This window comes from Macaca thibetana, chromosome 7 (genome assembly GCF_024542745.1).
Source record: "Macaca thibetana thibetana isolate TM-01 chromosome 7, ASM2454274v1, whole genome shotgun sequence".
In the NCBI taxonomy this organism is placed as follows: domain Eukaryota; kingdom Metazoa; phylum Chordata; class Mammalia; order Primates; family Cercopithecidae; genus Macaca; species Macaca thibetana.
Window position 1 is genome coordinate 94,308,367 of NC_065584.1, and position 18,803 is coordinate 94,327,169.

An 18,803-nucleotide genomic window follows, 5' to 3' on the forward strand; every position below is an offset into this window, starting at 1 on the left:
CGATTCTCTTGCCTCAACCTCTGGAGTAGCTGGGATTACAGGTGCCCGCCACCATGCCTGGCTAATTTTTGTATTCTTAGTAGATATGGGGTTTCAACATGTTGCCCAGGTTGGTCTCACACTCCTGACCTCAAATGATCTGCCCACCTTGGCCTCCCAAAGTGCTGTCATTACAGGCATGAGCCACTGCACCTGGCCCGAATGATCATTTTTGACCTACCAAGTCACCTTTTCTATTGTGCACCAATCGCTAAGGTCAGCTCAGATTCAAGGGCAGGGCATTTAGATACCTCCTCTGGATGTGAGGAGTGTTAAAGAACTCGTGGACATGTCTTAAAACTGCTAAAGTGTCCAATCATGGTGTCAGCTACTCTCAGCCTCTTGATCTCCAGGAGCTTCCAATCTCCAATCTTGTTGGAGCTATCAAAGTTAATTAAGTATTCTGTGAAAAGTAATAAAATAAATACCCATTCACCAGGTGAGTGAGGTGATAGAAGAACGTGTACCAAGTGGATACAAGATGAACCCTCGCATTCGTATACGTCACAGGCACAGTGTACTTGGGAAGGCCTGTGGCTACTGATCATTTGGAGAGCTTTGAAGGAAAATAGGACAGCAGTGGCTGAGGTTCCCTCACTGTGGAGTGGGAGTGCTTACTTGTCTTATTCAAACTCCTATGACTGTGCTCAATGATTTATTTATCCTCCTCTGCCCTGCCTTGGTATGACCAACTGTCCTTTATTTCAATTTCATCATTCTGCAATGGTCCAAAAACCTTCCCTTTTTTGTTCTTCTGCTGTGACTTTATCCTTTCTGTGCATGAAAAAGATTTGGACCGGGCACGGTGGCTCACGCCTGTAATCCCGGTACTTTGGGAGGCCGAGGAGAGAGAATCACAAGGTCAGGAGATTCAAGACCATCCTGGCTAACACGGTGAAATCCGGTTGCTACTAAAAATACAAAAATTTAGCTGGGTGTGGTCATGGGCACCTGTAATCCCAGCTACTCGGGAGGCTGAGGCAGGAGAATCGCTTGAATCCAGGAGGCAGAGGTTGCAGTGAGCTGAGATCGCACCACTGCACTCCGGCCTGGTGACAGAGCAAGAAATTAAAAAAGAAAAAGAAAAAGATTCAACTCCCCTTCTCCTTCCCTGCTTACTTGCTACTCCGTTGCCATTTTTCAGACCAGTGAACTTGTCTCTGCCCTTGTCTCATTCCTCAGTCAACTACTTGAAATATACATTTTCATCTTGTTTTCCTTCTTTATGGCCACTGTCTTTATGGCCACTGTCTCTTACCTCCTCAAATCCTATCTTATGTTCCACGTGACTCACGCCCTTCTCTGCTCTGACTTGTCTTATCCCAGGAGCCAGTTGTCCAGCACAGTGTAATGGGACGGTGGGCCCTGGTGCCACAATGCCCGACATCTCCACCAGATACAGCTTTGAGATCTTCATGATGAAGCTTGCTCCAATCCAAGGGCTTTGAGGTGGGGTTTGCTGTTCAACTGCTAACCTTTCTTTGGTAAGCATTTACTATATTCCATCATCACTGAAATTACCTTTAATCTTGATTTGGGCCTTTAGTCTCCTAATAGCACTCATTCTTTGTTTCTGTTTTGTTTTGTTTTGTTTTGAGACGGAGTTTTGCTCTGTTGCCCCAATCGGAGTGCAGTGGTGCAATCTCGCCTCATTGCAAACTCTGCCTCCCAGGTTCAAGTGATCCTTGTGCCTCAGCCTCCTGAGTAGCTGGGATTACAGGCTTGTGCCATGACACCCAGCTAATTTTTGCATTTTTAGTAGAAAATTTTTGTATTTTTAGTAGAAAATTTTTGTATTTTTCTACTAAATTTTTTTCTACAAAAAATTCTTGTATTATTCTACTAAACTCTAAAAATTTTGTATTTTTTCTACTAAAAATACAAATATTTTTAGCTACATTGGCCAAGCTGGTCTCAAACTTCTGGCCTCAAGTGGATGCCTGCCTTGGCCTCCCAATATGCTAGGATTGCAGGCATGAGCCACTGTGCTTGGCCGAGGGATATTCATTTTTAATCCCCATGTAGGTTAGATCTCTTTTATCCTCTTAGTATAAAGTGATATATGTCCACTTTAGAAAATTTAGAACACGCAGACAAGCAAAAATAAGAAAAAAAAAAAAAACCACTGTAGACAGAAACGTTGTTAACAACTTAATGTGGGCCTTTCTCATCGTTTTTCTTTCTAATTATGGTTTTTATATCCAAAAATTTGCCTTACCACTTAGATGGTCAGTGCTTTCCTCCAAGCTACTTCCTATTTTACTGAACCAGTTCTACAGAACTCTATTCCCTGGTCCCAGCTGATTGGAACAGGCATGGACATCTGGCCCAGCTGGACTAGTCCCTGCTCTTTCCCTGGGATTGAATTAGATTGTATGCAGGATTGGTGCTATAATAGCACATTGGCATATGCATTAGTCTATTCTCATGCTGCTAATAAAGACATACCCGAGACTGGGTAATCTGTCAAGGAAAGAGGTTTAATGGACTCACAGTTCCATATGGCTGGGGAGGCCTCACAGTCATGGCAGAAGGTAAAGGGGAAGCAAAGGTATGTCTTACACGGCAGCAGGTAAGAGAGTTTGTGCAGGGGAAGCCCCCTTTATAAAACCATAGAACTCATGAGACTTATTCACTATCAGGAGAACAGTATGGGGGAGACTGTTCCCATGATTTAATTATCTCCACCTGGCCCCTCCCTTGACACATGGGGATTATTACAATTGAAGGTGAGATTTGGGTGGGGACACAGCCAAACCGTATCAACAGGGGATTAGAATTTGTACCTTGAAAGCTAAAGCTGTAGTGGAGAAGGTGGTTTGCAAGAGATGAGTAGAGGAGATAGTAAGAAGCAGAGGAAGAGATGGCAGAGATCTAGGGGCAGAGACTCCTTGTATCCTGGCACTGATCCCTGCAGGGAATTTTGTGGAATAGCCTTGCATCCTTACCTCATATTCGTCTTTAATGGAGCAGTGTCTATGGGATTCTGATATTTTCATCTAACAATACCTGTGCAGAATAACAGGCACAGACTTTGTTCACTGAAAAATACATCATCGTTTTTTTCTGAGTCATCATATGTCCTCCTAGATTATAATTTTCATGGTTGCACAGTGACTATTGTGGATGTGTCAATATTTATGGGAGAAGTGCAATTTGTGGGAGAAATTTGAGCTCTGGTGTTAAAGAATACTGAGTTCCAATGCCCCGCCCTGACACTTGTTGGGTATGTGATTTGGGCAAATTATTTAAACACCCTATGCCTCAGTTCCCTCCTCTGTAAGACAGGCACAACAATAAGGTTAAATGATGTAATGATTCTTAAAGCTCACAGCACATTTTCTGTCACATAAGTGAGGATTCAGTAGATTTCACCTCTCATTATTTATAACCATGAAACCAGTACTCTGTTACTGCTCCTGTAAAAACCCTTCTGTTTTCCTCCTCTCCTTCTCCTCCCCCTCCTCCTCCTCTTCCTCCTTCTTCTTCCTCTTCTTCTTCTTCTTCAAGATGGAGTTTTACTCTTGTTGCCTAGGCTGGAGTGCAGTGGTTCGATCTCAGCTCACTGCAACCTCTGCCTCCTGGGTTCAAGCAATTCTCCTGCCTCTTTTGTATTTTTAGTAGAGATGAGGTTTCACCACGTTGGTCAGGCTAGTCTCGAACTCCTGACCTCGGGTGATCCGACCGCCTCAGTCTCCCAAAGTGCTGGGATTAGGAGCATGCGCCACCATACCTGGCCTCTATTTTCAACATTATAAACAGAACGGCAGTGAACATTCTTACAGTCAAATATTTGCACATAATTATTCTTTGAGAAAAATGCCAAGAAGTTGCATTATTGGATCAAAGATTATGGACATAAAAATTATTTAAAACATGCACTAGGGGCCAGGCGTGTTGGCTCATGCCTGTGATCCCAGCACTTTGGGAGGCCGAAGCAGGCAGATCACAAGGTCAGGAGTTGGAGACCAGCCTGGCCAAGATGGTGAAACCCCGTCTCTACTAAAAATACAAAAATTAGCTGGGCATGGTGGCGGGTGCCTGTAATCCCAGCTACTCAGGAGGCTGAGGCAGGAGAATCGTTGGAACTTGGGAGGCGGAGGTTGCAGTGAGCTGAGATCACTCCACTGTACTCCAGATTGGGCAACAGAGCAAGACTCCGTCTCAAAAACAAACAGATAAACAAACAAAAAACAAACAACAACAACAAAAAGCATGCACTAGGATGACTGTCTCTGAATCTTCAGTGTTATCCACCACCCTAGCCTTATCCATTTTCTTCTTGGCCTCGGATTTAGAGAAAACATGTTTCTTTCTGAGTTCAGGATGTGGTCTATGTTCACTTTCCAACAAAATTAAAACGTCACATCTGACATTTGAGTTGGGACTCTTTGGGGTAAAGTTAATTAATTCATTTAGCCATTCACTTACATGTCAGGTATAGATTAGGTTTATATACCGCCTAGATTTATGGATTAGGCTTATATTTTGAGAGCTGGTTGGAATGTTGCTAATGATGGAGAGGGCTTTGCAGCCATCATAGGAAGCATTCCAGATGGTCCTAAGGAAGTCAGATGTAGACTAAGGCTTACAGTATCTGAAAAATCTTTCCTTTCTAGAAACAGGGACATGTGGAATATGAACATCTTTATCTTTTGATGTGCCTGGAATGACCGGCCATCCGCAGACCCTTCCCTGGCTTCAAGGCTCTGGAAAATATCAATATGAAGTTTAGTGAGATGCTTCTTTGAGCCACCCACTGTGCTAGGCACCTGACAAACGTAACCCTACATGATCCTTATTCTCAAGAGCATAGTTTATTGGGGAAGTAGATGTGCAAACAATTAGAGGGCCAGTTAAATTTGCCAGAAGTTAAATTTGCTAGATTGGTGCTGTGCACCTGTAAGGAAATCCCAGAATAAGGCATTCCATGAGCCAAGGTCTGCATGCAGTTAGCCACTTGGTCCCCAGGGGGTTTTAATTGTTCTAAAGTTATAGTATTTGATTTTTCTTTTTAGTTACCAACAATGAACACTGGAGATTTTAGGTAAAAAATACAGATTTCTGTCTTACCTTGAAAAAACAAAAGAATTGACAATAATGAGCCCCTATTCCACCATGGCAACAGAGGCATGGCTGATCTTTTAGCCAGGGAATGAAATGAGTTCCTCTGCCAGGCACGGTGGCTCACGCCTGTAATCCCAATACTTTGGGAGGCCAAGGTGGGTGGATTACTTGAGGTTAGGAGTCCGAAACCAGCCTGGCCAACATAGTGAAACCCCTGTCTCTACTTAAAATACAAAAATTAGTCAGGTGTGGTGGCAGGCACCTACAGTCCCAGCTACTCAGGAGGCTGAGGCAGGAGAATCCCTTGAACCCGGGAGGCAGAGGAGGAAGTTGCAGTGAGCCAAGATTGCGCCACTGCACTCCAGCCTGGGTGACAGAGTGAGATTCCATCTCAAAAAAAAAAAAAAAAAAAAAAAAAGAAAAGAAAGAAAGAAAGAAAGAAAGAAAGGAGTTCTCCTTTTTAATTACAGTCCCCACCACTCCTTACAGTTTTATCCTGTACTGCTTCATTTATTTATGTTATTTGTGTGGGTCCTGTGAGTTTAAGAGTATGGCCTAGTGGAGCGAGGCCCTTGTTCTTTCACAAGATATCCAGGAAGGTCAGAAAGATCTGCTAGAGGGGAGACCTGCAGGGTAAGCAGAAATTTGCAATGTAGAGAGGTAGAAGGCAGGTGGAGCACCTAGGGCAGGGGCAACAGCATGTGCAGAGGCATGGGACTTGAGCACAGAAGGCCTGCTTGGACAAAGACAAGCTGACAAGGATAGCAAGGAAGTTGAGTATTTAACAGAAGGGATCAAGAGAAAGAATTGGAGAAGTATGCAAGTGCCAGCTCATGAACAGTCTGGCATACCAAAATAGAGGCTTTGCATTTTGCTCTGTAAAAACTAGATTGGGCCCGGTGTGGTGGCTCATGCCTGTAATTCTAGCACTTTGGGAGGCTAAGGTTGGTGGATCACTTCAGGTCAGGAGTTTGAGACCAGCCTGGCCAACATGGTGAAACCCCTTCTCTGCTAAAAATACAAACATCTGAGCATGGTGGCAGGTGCCTATAGTTCCAGCTGCGAGGGAGGCTGAGGCAGGAGAATTGCTTGAATCTGAGAGGCAGAGGTTCAGTGAGCCGAGATTGCACCACTGCACTCCAGCCTGGGCAACAGAGTAAGACTCTGTCTCCAACAAACAAACAAACTAGATTGGATGACTGATCGGATAATAGCTAAAAGAGTTTCCAACAGTGCCCCGACTTCATGCTGACGTTGTGCAAAGCACATGGTGTGCAGCAGCTCATGAAATCCTGACTCCAAGCATATTATTATATTAGGGAAGCAAAAAAGCAGATCGAGGGAGATCGGTTAAGTGACTTCTCCAAGGTCACAACCAATATCATCAAAGCAGGGAGTGAACCCCAAGCTTCATTACAGAGCTTGCAATCTAATAATCAGGGCACCCTACTTCCCAACTGGATTAGTGCTTCTGAACAACTACCCCGGCAGCAAAGTTGGGGTTGCGTGGGGTGTGACTGTGGGGACACTGAGAGAGCAAAGCTGCTGAGCATTGGCCAGAGAGCAGGAGGGCCTTCACCAAGGTGGCCTAGTGCCGTGAAGAGGAGGGGTGGGTGGGGGAGATGTTGAGCAGGATGGATCAGCGGGACCCTCCTTCATGGAACCTGCTGGCCATCGCATCGCGTTTTCTTTTCCTCCTTGGAATTCTTGAAGCACTGTGAGCGTCTTTCCCAGGGCTTGCTTGTACCATGTCCCCATCCAGCTGTGTGCATCTTATCACATCTAATATGTTTTGAGTTCCTTAAGGGCAGGAGGAATTATGCTTTATTTGCCTTAATATTTTTTTTGCATTGCTGAGCATAGTGCTTTGGTAAATGAATGAATTCCAAAATTATCTTATTCAGATCATTTCTCCTTATGTCTGCATTTTATAAGTTAGTGGCAAGTTAAATACTTTTTCTTTTAAAATATGAAAATAATTTCCTTACACAATGTACTTTAAACTACATTAAAATATGAGGGAAAGTAAGACTGGGAAGTTGTTTAAAAACAGCAAACCCTTTAAGAGTCAATGTCACATTTATTGCTATAAAATATTTTTCTCTCTCTGTTAGACATCTGGTTCCCATTACGTACAGTATTGGGTACTTGAGTTCACCAGCCATTTTGCATACCAAGCAGTGTGCAGGCAAAATCCCCACCGTCATCCACCCAGTATATGCATTTGCACCAGGTAATTCTTCACATTTACAGACAACCCTTCTATCACCAACTTAATTCTTACCAATACATTTTTGAAGTTACTTTGCTCATAGGTATCTTAAGACCAAATTGCCTACATCTGAGAAGTGAAAAACTTTAAAACCCTGGAGTCTTTGCTTTATGTCATTGTACAGTCCAACTATCTATAATCTGGCATTGAAGTCAGTGAAACATCTAAATCTTAAGTCTATATTTCCTAGTAACATTGACCCAGAAATGAGAAACACAATATGGAATGTTTGCTAATGAGTCATGAATTTCATTATAATTGCTTCCACATTCAGGATAGCTCCCTTAAAACCATCTAATCTTGACATATCCTGCAACAATCCCATGTGTTGTAAATGATTTTGTTTTATTTCTTAGGTTACTGCTAAGGGCTTATTTTCTGGTTCATTTCATTTTCTTAAAGAAAACCACACACATGTGTGCATGTGCACACACACACATTCAGACATATACACCTCACCTCAATTTATATTTTTTGAAATAAAATAATTATGAAATAAAAAGGAGCCCTCATTTGGTTTGAAAGTAAAAATAAACACATTTAGGGAGAAAGTTGAAATACAGTCCATTTTACAGCTCTAATTCAGGTCTCTGAGAATTAAAGCCAGAATTAACCAATGCCTAGGCAAGCAGTAGTCTGTACCCTTTGGAGACTTCAGAACCTATATCACAATGGACAGACACTACTGGTATTCAGTACTGTAATGATGGAAAATTAACTACAACTTTAAAAAACTGTTCACATTATAAAGTGATCTATTAGCATTATACGACTTCAGCACTTAAAGTGACTGATTCTAATTGCAAGATTTGGCCAGTAGCAAGCATTAAAGAGCTGCAGGATCTTGTATTTTTTTTTCTTTTGGGATATTTTAACTGGATTTTCTTTGGAATGAAACTTTATTCTTACCACACAAAAGATAGTGTGGAAGAAATTTCTCTGTTCGATAGAATGAGAGGCAATTATAGTTTCTTCTTCTTTGATTCATGATTCAATATGCCAGATCCTAAAAAATTCTTGCATTTATTCTCCCTTTCCTTTACTAAGTAAAATTCTATTTTTACAGTTCATGGATATTGTCCTGAAGAAGTAAAGATGGATGCCCTTCTCTAATGAGCTTTAGCAAGCAGGGAGGCACTCTTTCCTTGCACCTGGTTATTTTACTGTGTCCTTCAGAATCTCTCCAGGATAAACCGGTGGGTCTGTAGGATGAAACTACCATGCCATACCTTGAGCTGAACTTATTTTACATATGTTATCACAAAACTACAGGGACTTCTGGGCAGGTATACTTCTTAGATGTACCTACTAATGAGTTTGCAGTTTCCAGAAAAGAAGGAAGTGTATGGGAGAATGTCATTCGTCTTTGAATTTGACTTTAGGTTTATGACATCTACAGGCTATTTCAGAATTTTCATTTGATTGACTACAGGAAGCTAATTAATTGAGTAGAATTGGAAACTGCAGCTTTTTATGCTAAAAGAGGTTTTTTTTGGGGGGAGGAGGGTGTTGAACTTACATGTTTAAGCAGTTTAAGATATATTGAAATTTTACCTTAATCTGCTGTATGGATTTTTTTTATTGGTGGCTTTCAGATCTCTCAGGTAGTAGAGGAATTTCCTACTACGTTTCAGAGTTTAGATGTGATGACCTACATTGTTATCCATGTAACCAACAGTGGGATCTTGAACATGTAGTTTAAAACTCCAGCAATACTGTAAATGCTAGCCTTATTTATTTAAAACATCGCTCTCTGAAACTGACATTATTTTCTTAATAGGACAACACTGGGTAGAAAGAAGTTTAAAGGCACTCTCTGACTTCTTGGTGAATTTTTCACTAACAGTTCCCCGTTGCTCATAATTGCATCCTCTCTTCCAAAACCTAGAATCTGCAGAAGAGAGCAGAAATACTTGTTATTGACCTGAATTAGGATAAAAAGAAGAGAGAAGATAAGATCATAGCTGTTGGCACTTTGTTTATGAAAACATCATTTCGAAAATATGCTTGAATCAGGCAAAAGTAATGCATCTCCTTCCTCTCCTAGCATATTTTAAATGCCAACCTAGCCAGACAAAAAGAATAGTGCCCCAAATTAGGGCATTTTCTTTCCTGTATGCTAGTGTAATATATGATAACATCATTTAATTATTACTTATGACATTTTAACTACATTTTAGATATTATAGAAATATATAAAATTTATGTAAAAGTATAAATATAAAAATCAGAAAGTGTTTAAAAATTATCACATTTTATTTTGAAATAATACAGGACTCACTGAAGTTGTAAAAATAATTCAGAGAGATCCCCTGTACCCTTCACCCAGCTTTCCCCAAAGACGGCGTATCACATAACCACAGCACATTCTAAACATTAGGAAATTGATTCAATAGTGTTAACTCAGTTAGAGGATTTATTCAGGCTCCAGCAGTTTTACATGCACTCTTTTCTGGGGTGTATAATAACGTGTAGAAATGCGTAAAACACCAGCGTTAAGAAAGCACCTCTCACCAATAAATATTGATGATATGCAAGGTTCTCAGACAATGTGGTTTTATGCATCTTGTGATTGACTAAAAGCGAAGTAGAGCTGGTTGCATTTAGGAAGGTCCTTTATACCTAATTGCTTTATCCATATGTTAATTAACTAATCAATTAATCAATCCTAATCAAGTGCCAACTATGAGCCAGCCTCTTTGATAAACTGGAGATGCAAAGATGGAGGTATGGATACTACTCGCGAAGAACTCGCAGGAGGAGATAGAAAAACAAATCAACAATTACAACATGTAGCTGCATACCATAACACAAATGAAGCACACCAACATGACTAAGCACCTAAAAGTGCCCTGCACTGCACCAGGCATTAGGGATAAAGGGGTGAATAAGATGCATGTTCTTCCTGTTCTGTGGAGCACACTGCTGAGTGCAGGAGATAAGACCATTAACGAGCGATGACAGCAACGTGCTCTAACAGGGAGCTGTGGTTCGGCGTGGGTGGGTCCTAACCAGATCAGTGGGTATAGGAAAGTGACTCAGGAGTGTGTCATGAGGTCAAGGCCAGCATCTCAAGACGCTGAGCATGAGTGCTTTATGGGATCTTTGAACCAATCTCTGACTATATTTCATGCAGACCCCATAAAGCATCTTCTAGTTGTGCTATCACATTTTAGCAGATGGCTTGCTATCACAAGAGCAGTCAATGTTTCTCAGAACTGAATCAAGAGCTCTTTGAAAGCCAGACGTGGTGGCTCATGCCTGTAATCTCGGCGCTTTGGGAGGCCAAGGTGGGAGGATAGCTTGAGCTCAGGAGTTTGAGACCAGCCTGGATGACCTGGCGAAACCGCCTCTCTACAAAAAATACAAAAATTAGCTGGGCATGGTGGCATGCACCGGTGGTCTCAGCTACTCAGGAAGCTGAGGTGGGAGGATCAGTTGAACCCCGGGAATAAAGGCTGCAGTGACCACTGCACTCCAGCCTGGGTGACAGAGTGAGCCTCTGTCTCAAAATAAAAAAATAAATATATAAAAACAAAAGCAAAAACAAACAAACAAACTCTTTGATGTCATACCTGGTGTCAGGTCTTCTCCATTCAGTGCTGGCGGGCCTGGTGCTGAGCTCACACAGGACATGGGGTGAAGAAGCGTTTGCTTTCCCCCAGTGAAGGTGAAGTGTTTTCCTAGAGCATGGTTGGTTAGTTGGTGTTGGAAATATATAACAGTTGTGTTTTCCTTTCCTAACAAATTGAGGTTTCTTATTCAAAATGGGACAACACTATCACCCTCTAAGCTGCTGTGGGTCTGATCATTGGCCTTTCCTGCTTAGAACCCCTCAGTTGCTTTACACTAGACTTAAGGTGGCATCCAAAATTCCTACCTAAGCATGTGGTCTGCAAGGCCCTATGTGATGTGGCTCTGCTCACCTATGTCTCATCACATTCTGCTTTATATCCAGGTCCTAGTGGTCCAAGCATGCTGGCCTGTTTATTATTTCTTTAACTTCCAAGCTGTTTCCTACTCCTGGACCTTTCCACGTGTTTTTGGAAATGTTTTCATTTTTCCTGATACTCTTATCTATAACCTCATTCTTCAGGCTTCTACTGCAACACCTTCTATACGGAAGCACTTGTTTATATGAAGCCTTCACTGTAAGCTCCACTTTATTCTTACTTTTACTTTGTGTATTTAGTATCGTATGCAATTTTCTATTCATTGGCGTGATTATATAATATTTATCTCTCCCATTAAACTGTAAGTTCCATGAGGGCCGGAATGATGTCATTTTTATGATTATCTCCTGAAGGCTCAATAAGCAGTTGTTGAATGAATTATTGAATGAATGAAAACATGAATAAATGAAAGAAATAGTGACATATACCGTTATTTCTCCTATGTTTAGGTAATGCTACACCTGAGATTTGGAAGTATCTATACAGTGTTTTGGGATCATTTCTGGAGTCATTTCTTTCTCAGGTTCAGGCAGCAGTCATTTCTCATAAAAATCATAGCCGAGCTGGGCGTGGTGGCTCACCCCTGTAATCCCAGCAATTTGGGAGGCCGAGGTGGGCAGATCACCTGAGGTCGGGATTGTGAGACCAGCCTGACCAACATGGAGAAAACCTGTCTCTACTAAAAATACAAAATTAGAAATTAGCTGGGTGTGGTGGCACATGCCTATAATCCCAGCTACTTGCGAGGCTGAGGCAGGCGAGGCAGGAGAATTGCTTGAACCCAGGAGGTAGAGGTTGCAGTGAGCCAAGATTGCACCATTGCACTCCAGCTTGGGGGACAAGAGTGAAACTCTGTCTCAAAAAAAAAAAAAAAAAAAAAAAAAAAAAAAATTCATGCTGACATGATTTTGTCTACTTCAGCGGTTTCTGCTCTAGGTGTTTTATTTGGTGAAGTTGTCATCTCAAGGCTACTCCAGCAATGGGCAAACCATGGTTTAGGTGCCCACTGCTGACTGAAATGGTGGCCATTACTTTGCAAAGAACAGTCTAGAACTGCTTTGCTAATCCCGGGGCTTTGAACATGGCTCTTTGGCACACAGAGGGTCTTGAGCATGGGAGGTACCTTGGCAGACAGGTCCAGCACACCCTTTAAAAATGTTTATATCTGCTGAATTCTAGATCCAAATCCTGTCTTCACTGGCTTCAAGAATCCTGTCTTCACTGGCTTCAAAACTGGGATGAAGGAGGCTCCTTAGTGGAGAGCAAACCAAAGAGGTATTTGGAACAGGGATAAGGAGATGGATAGAAGTCAGGGAATGTCTCCAGGGAGAAGTGATCTTTGAGTTGAATCCAAATTGGTAGTCAGGATTGAGTTACTCAGATAGACATATGTGACATGGTATAAGGGTGGGCTGAGGGAATAGCAGTGCAAAGGCCTAAAGAGATGTTTGGCGAAAAGGCTCAACCAAATCTCTGGACATGCAAAACCAATTAATGGACTGTGAGAAAAGTGGTAATCCCTTGTCTCTCAAATTTGAATTATGTAGATAATTGCTTCAATTTTGTGCCTGGTATGTACCTAGTCTAAGCATATGTTTATTACCTAACATAGATTATCTTAAATTTTGGTTGGTAGGTAACAATGCAGTCTGAATTTCTGTTTTTTTTTTTTTTTTTCTTTTGAGACAGAGTCTCGCTCTGTCACCCAGACTGGAGCGCAATGGCGCGATCTTGGCTCCCTGTAACCTCCGCCTCCCAGTTTCAAGCAATTCTCCTGCCTCAGCCTCCTGAGTAGCTGGGATTATAGGCATGTGCCGCCATGTCCAGCTAATTTTTGTATTTTTTAGTAGAGACAGAGTTTTACCACCTTGGTCAGTCTGGTCTCAAACTCCGGACCTTGTGATCTTCCTGCCTCGGCCTCCCAAAGTGCTGGGATTACAGACATGAGCCACTGCACCCTGCCACAGTGTGAATTTCATTAACTTTTCTCCTAGGTTTTTATCAAGAAGGGCATGTGTGTGTGTGTGTGCACATATGTGTCTTTAAACTCATTTGTTAAATCTTGCTCATGTATAAATAAAGATCACAGATCTTGTTTATGTTAAGAGCTGTGAGATTTTGGCGAGCTGCTGCTTCTGGAATGTATATGTAGTGAAGAGCCAGCATTGCATACCAGAAAGAGCTCACGTTTTGGAGTTAAAGACCTGGGGACAAGGCTCAACTTGGCACTTACTAACCTGTGACTCTGGGCAAGTTGCATAACCTCCCTGAGTCATAATATTTCCCCTCTAACTTTGTGGTAATAATAAGGTTATTTGGCTCATTTATCTCATAGAATTATTTATATAAGGCAATCTATTTGAAAAATCTTTAAACATTATAAAGCACCGTGTAAATAGGAGGCATTGTTATTCTAGAAAAAGTATACTTAAAAATGTGACAGGTTATGTAAGTGAATGGAGAGGCCCTACCCAAGCTCAATATCATTTGAAAATTGAAAATAGCATATTTCAAATATGGCAATATGGATAGACATTCAAAAGTTTCTGAGAGCAGTGAAAATTTATACTTATTGTGTTGCAGGTTTATAGTTCAGAAGGCAGTTCAATGTTGTACAAATTAAAGAGAAAGTCAGCCCCCTCAAATAAAGATTGATAAAAACTTTTGATTTTTAGAAAAGAAGACATAAAGTGAATTTTCATGAAATATTTCTTGGTAACTCACTTTGTAGTATTTTTGGAAATTATGTAACAATAGAATTACTTTCCAGAATACAGTAACAAACTTTCCCCAAAATGTTTTGTTTAATTAAGAAGGAGCTAAGTAACTGGAGGAAAGGCAAGCACATTTTACATGTGACAAACAACTATCTCACACATTAGTTTCAAAACATAAGACATCTAAAGGTGCATATCAAACTCAGCATTAAAAGTTATTGAGATCCTTTGCCATAAAAATGATTTCCTTATATTTTCTAGAAACTCAAATTGGATTCACATTAAAGAAGAGAAGGATGGATTTTTTAGACAACACAAACCCAGGAAGGGTTTGAGGGGTGAAACAAACTGGGTTATGGATGAACAGCGGGTAATTGGAATATAGAATTGAAACAGTAATTAACATCTTGGTAAGTTACCCACCATAAAATGCTTTAGAGCAAGATAGATTTTTATTTTTCTGTTTTTTCTTCTATTTCTTCTTTTCTATTTTTTTCTTTTTTCTATATTGTCATGTAGGACACCCTTTTTTTTCCTCTAATTTTGAGATCCCCATGAATGAAAACAAAACAAATATTAAAATATTGCATAGGAACAACACAAATGGCTTTGGTAATGCACAAACTGCAAGTGGATTGGCTCTGTGTCAGCTGGTGCATGTAGGAAGCTGAAGAATATTTTCTTGCCAACGTTTTGGATCTTGAAAATACAAGACTTATTTTTTGGCGGGGGGTGGGCGCAAGGGTGCAATCCAATTAAAAAAAAAAAAGACTGTATGACCATTGTGTAGGAAGAGCTTCAGCCACCCTACGGCAGACAGTGAGTTGGTGTTCCACAAGTAACTGGGGGAGATGAAGGGTACATTGTAGTCAGGGGGAGTCTCTCTGGGCCTAAAATCACTATAGAACATTTTTCCAAAGTACCCTGGTGTCTGCACTTATCCTGAGTGCTGGCACTTGCACTTTGTCACCACATCCATCCCAGAGCTGCCCCAGTGGCTGGAGGCCTCTTGAATATCAGTATCATGCTGTCCCCCAACCTGGGGGATTCGTTTTCCTCCCCTGCAGTAGACATTCACGTGAAGGTTAATCCACAGTTAGGAGTTACTTAACTCAAGCCTCAGAAAGCATACACTGCATCTTTAAGAAATAGTTTACTTGTGAATCAGTAAACGTACTAGACAAAGCAGCCATTACTTATGCATTCCTGCATACCCAGCAAGGTGAAAATAATAGAATAAACATCATATACTTCATTATGATATCGGTTTACACTTCCAGGGTACACAAAAAGAGGCCATTTCATCAAGCTAATTGCCTGAAAGTAAAAGAGAGAGAACTTTAGCTATTAGTCTATTATGGGGCTTTTTTCTTAATCACAAATAGGGGCCGTGTGTCCCTGGGGGGATGTGTATTCTAATTTACAATTGAACTACAGATCAGAGCAATCAATCTTGGGCAGCACTTTTACAGTGTAATTGCTGCAACATAACAAATAAAAAAAAAAAAAAAAAAGAGAGAGAGAGAGGAGAAGAAGAAGAAGGCCTAAGCTGAGCTTCAGCTTGAGGTGGAGATATTTCCAGGCACTAGTTCAGGGTGGGAGGGAGGGAAGAAATGCCACAAACATGAATATGCAATGAGGGCTCATTAGCGGCCTCGTGTTGCCATGACGAATGGCATTATCCGCGGCCTGGTGCTGCCTAAACATGAATTTTATAACGACCCATTTATCATGACTTGTCATGGGCTTCTGTACTGTACTTTCTTCCAGCTCACACACCTTTCCCTATTATGACAGTAGAAATCTTTCCTTTTATTATTATTGTTTCCTTTTGTATTGATTTCTGGCTCTTACAAGTAAGTTGCATCAAACAGAGCAACATGCTAATGAGTGATTTGTGCCTTCAAAGTTGAAGAACTAAAACTTGATTATTCATCCCGTCTTCTCTGTAGTCATATAATTGAGCACAGAGTTGGGCTAAACTTTGAAAGAAATTTCTTGATGTGTGAGTTTTTGTTTTTTGTTTTTTGTTTTTTTTTTTGACTGTAGCATCTTGACACTGCAGATTTTTTTAAAATTTAAAATTAATGAAGTTATCTTCCTTTCATTTATTTTATTCCCTTTTTTGTACTTCCAGAATCTTTTAATATCTTAAATGCACAACTCAAAAGTTTCCATATCTCTTCCCAAAATCTCGGAGCCATTACAGAAAAGTGTAAGACTAAAATGTTTCAGAGATTTTTAGTGCTTAGCATTTTACAAGTGCATGAATTGATTTCTCACTTAGAAACCCTCTTATATTGTACTGAGGAATGTTGGTGAAAAGCTTGTTCTTTGATAATAACTTCCTAGGATATACATTTTACTAACAGAAAAAAAAAAAGAAAGTGGAAGCAATCTCCCATGATGAAAACCATGAGATCTGTTTGAATATTCAGCAGCAACAATTTGCTCTATGTGAAGGCTTGAGTCTTTGCCATTGGCCAGGAGGGAGGAGGGTGCGTGTGTCTGTCAAAGTTAAGTCTACCAGTCAGCCAAGCATAGGGTCCTAGATTGGCAGAAGTGTCCTATTGCAATCAGAGATACAGTGTGCCTTACGATTAGTCCGTTTAATACCATGAAAAGGGTAACACTAAAACTATTTCTCAGATTTAGTTTGGTGAAACATGGCAGCACAAGGAAGTAGAATCTGGTATTGCTTTGCACATCCAGGGATTACAGTCATTCCTGTATTTAATTTGTGAACAGTAAATAGCTGACAAGGTCTTTTTAGCATGACTGTCTCTACTGTGTCCTCTTGGATTTCATTTTAATAGTAATGACACTTTTACATAGTAATACTATTTATGTAACAATGATATGTAAAACTCATGATAAAATATTCTGTGTATTACTGATAATTTTATATTCATAAAGGATTTTGCCCTCCCCCAGTTCTTGTTTTTAGATCCTTGGGTTCACTAGAATCGGGTCTGTTATTTAATTTTTTTTTTTTTAAGGAAGAGAAAATTGGGGCTCAGAGGTTAAGTGACTGGCTCAAGGTCACACAGAAAAATGAGATGCTGGGGCTCAGCATCAAGTTCTTAAGTCCCCGGGTCAGTGCTTTAATGTACCCAAAGTTGCAGAGCAGAAATTATTGCTAAAATGGCAGGTAATCTCTTTTAGGATTTAATGATAAGTGAATGAATTGGGAAAAGAGCCCATTGAAAAGATGACCATCATTTACACTTGAGAGCCTGTTATTTTCCAAAGCTGCTTACTAGGACTGAAATTCGCATGTGCATGTCAATTAAAATTAAGTTACCATTCAAACCATTTAAGTTGAATTAACTTTCATCATTTAAAAATGCAGATATGAAATGTTTTCCAACATAAAGACTTGGGCATCATCCTGGATGGTGATCTTGTCTTACGAGTCCACTGGGCATTATATTTTTGTTTCTGAAGAAAATATCCCTGTTTTCCTCGTGAATGAATGACAGAGGATTTTTAGAGATCATTCTGTGAAGAAGGGAGTGAAATACTGGCAAATGATATTAAAGAACACTGTGATTGTGACTGAACAGATTAAGACTGTGTCTATACGACACCAAACATCTGGATGAAAATGGAAAAAAAAAAAAAGTAAAAATCCTTGATGTTCTGTTTACTTGATACCATACATCTGGATCTTTAATAACATCTGGATTTTTGACTCTTTTCTCCTCCTAGGTTTCATCTGGGTGTTTGGCATCATGTTCAGAAATGAGAAAGATAAAATTCAGCACTATTATTACTGAATTAGATAAAATGATTGTATTTAATTAACCTGTAAATATTAACTAATTATTCTGTTTACCATAACATGTAATGAATATAATTCTCCACCAGGCAAATAAAGACAGAAAGATGTCATTAGGTGATTTAAGCGTAAAACTTGGCTTAAAGCATATTTAAATCTTGGTCATAGTTTACTAGCAGTAATTTCCTTGGGCAAAAATCTTTTTAGGTCCTCAGACAACCATTTTTTCTTCTGAGGAATAGATTTCCCTGGTTCTTATGAGGATCTGTTCATTTACAATGTGTTTTGACAGTAGTAAAATTTAGTAAACATTCAGTAACATATGAGATACATCTAGTAATAGATGTTTTCTTTGCCAAGTGAGTTATCTAGGGCTGATAAAAATCAGTGTAAAACTCACTCTCAGAGCAGCCTTCTGACATGCCCGAGGCTGAAGCCCAAAGAGGAATCTACTGAAACTGGATTTCAAAGCCTTTGTCGCAATGAAAAGCACCTTCTGTGACTGACGTTTTTTTGTGATCTCCTCTAAAAAAGTTATCATAATTATTGAACATTTCCTCTGTAGCTTATTCTCAATCCAATCAGTTATAATGAAAATAGTCTGCTTGCTTTTCATATTCTTAAGTTTTCAAAATGATTAGTGCTTCCTTGAGATATCCCATTAATTGGACACACAACCCAGATGAAAAGGCTGAAACCCAAGAGTATATAAAAAAACATAAGGTTGTTACAATTTAAGTGCCTTCAAAAGATCTAATTTGATTTCCAAAAGCAATTTTGCAGATGTGAAAATTAAAGGCATGCAGAAACAAGACATAGTTTAATGAATGCGTAGGTTAAGAAACATTTAGAGGTTTCAGTAGTTTTACTCTGACTTTTTTGTTTGTTTGTTTATCTGTTATGTTGGAAAGACTGGGCCCACAATACAATACAAATTACTGAATTTTATGTATCGCTATTTCGTTGATCAAATT

General features: G+C 40.1%; 1 protein-coding gene across 15 annotated transcripts in view; it reads left to right on the plus strand.

Moving 5' to 3' along the window:
- Positions 1–18,803, plus strand: part of LOC126959365 (uncharacterized) — a 138,524-nt gene that overhangs the window by 43,252 nt on the left and 76,469 nt on the right. For 6 of the 15 annotated variants that reach the window (XR_007727497.1, XR_007727499.1, XR_007727498.1 and 3 more), the window contains 2 exons: positions 1,366–1,523; positions 12,511–14,458. Coding sequence is in view for 9 of the 15 variants with exons in the window: in XM_050798295.1 (XP_050654252.1) it covers positions 1,366–1,458 (93 nt within the window). In the remaining 6 variants the exon portion in view is untranslated. Of the gene's footprint in view, positions 1–1,365; positions 1,524–8,444; positions 18,778–18,803 lie in introns of those variants that run through there. The other 9 variants (XR_007727500.1, XM_050798291.1, XM_050798294.1 and 6 more) reach the window with 7 other exon arrangements.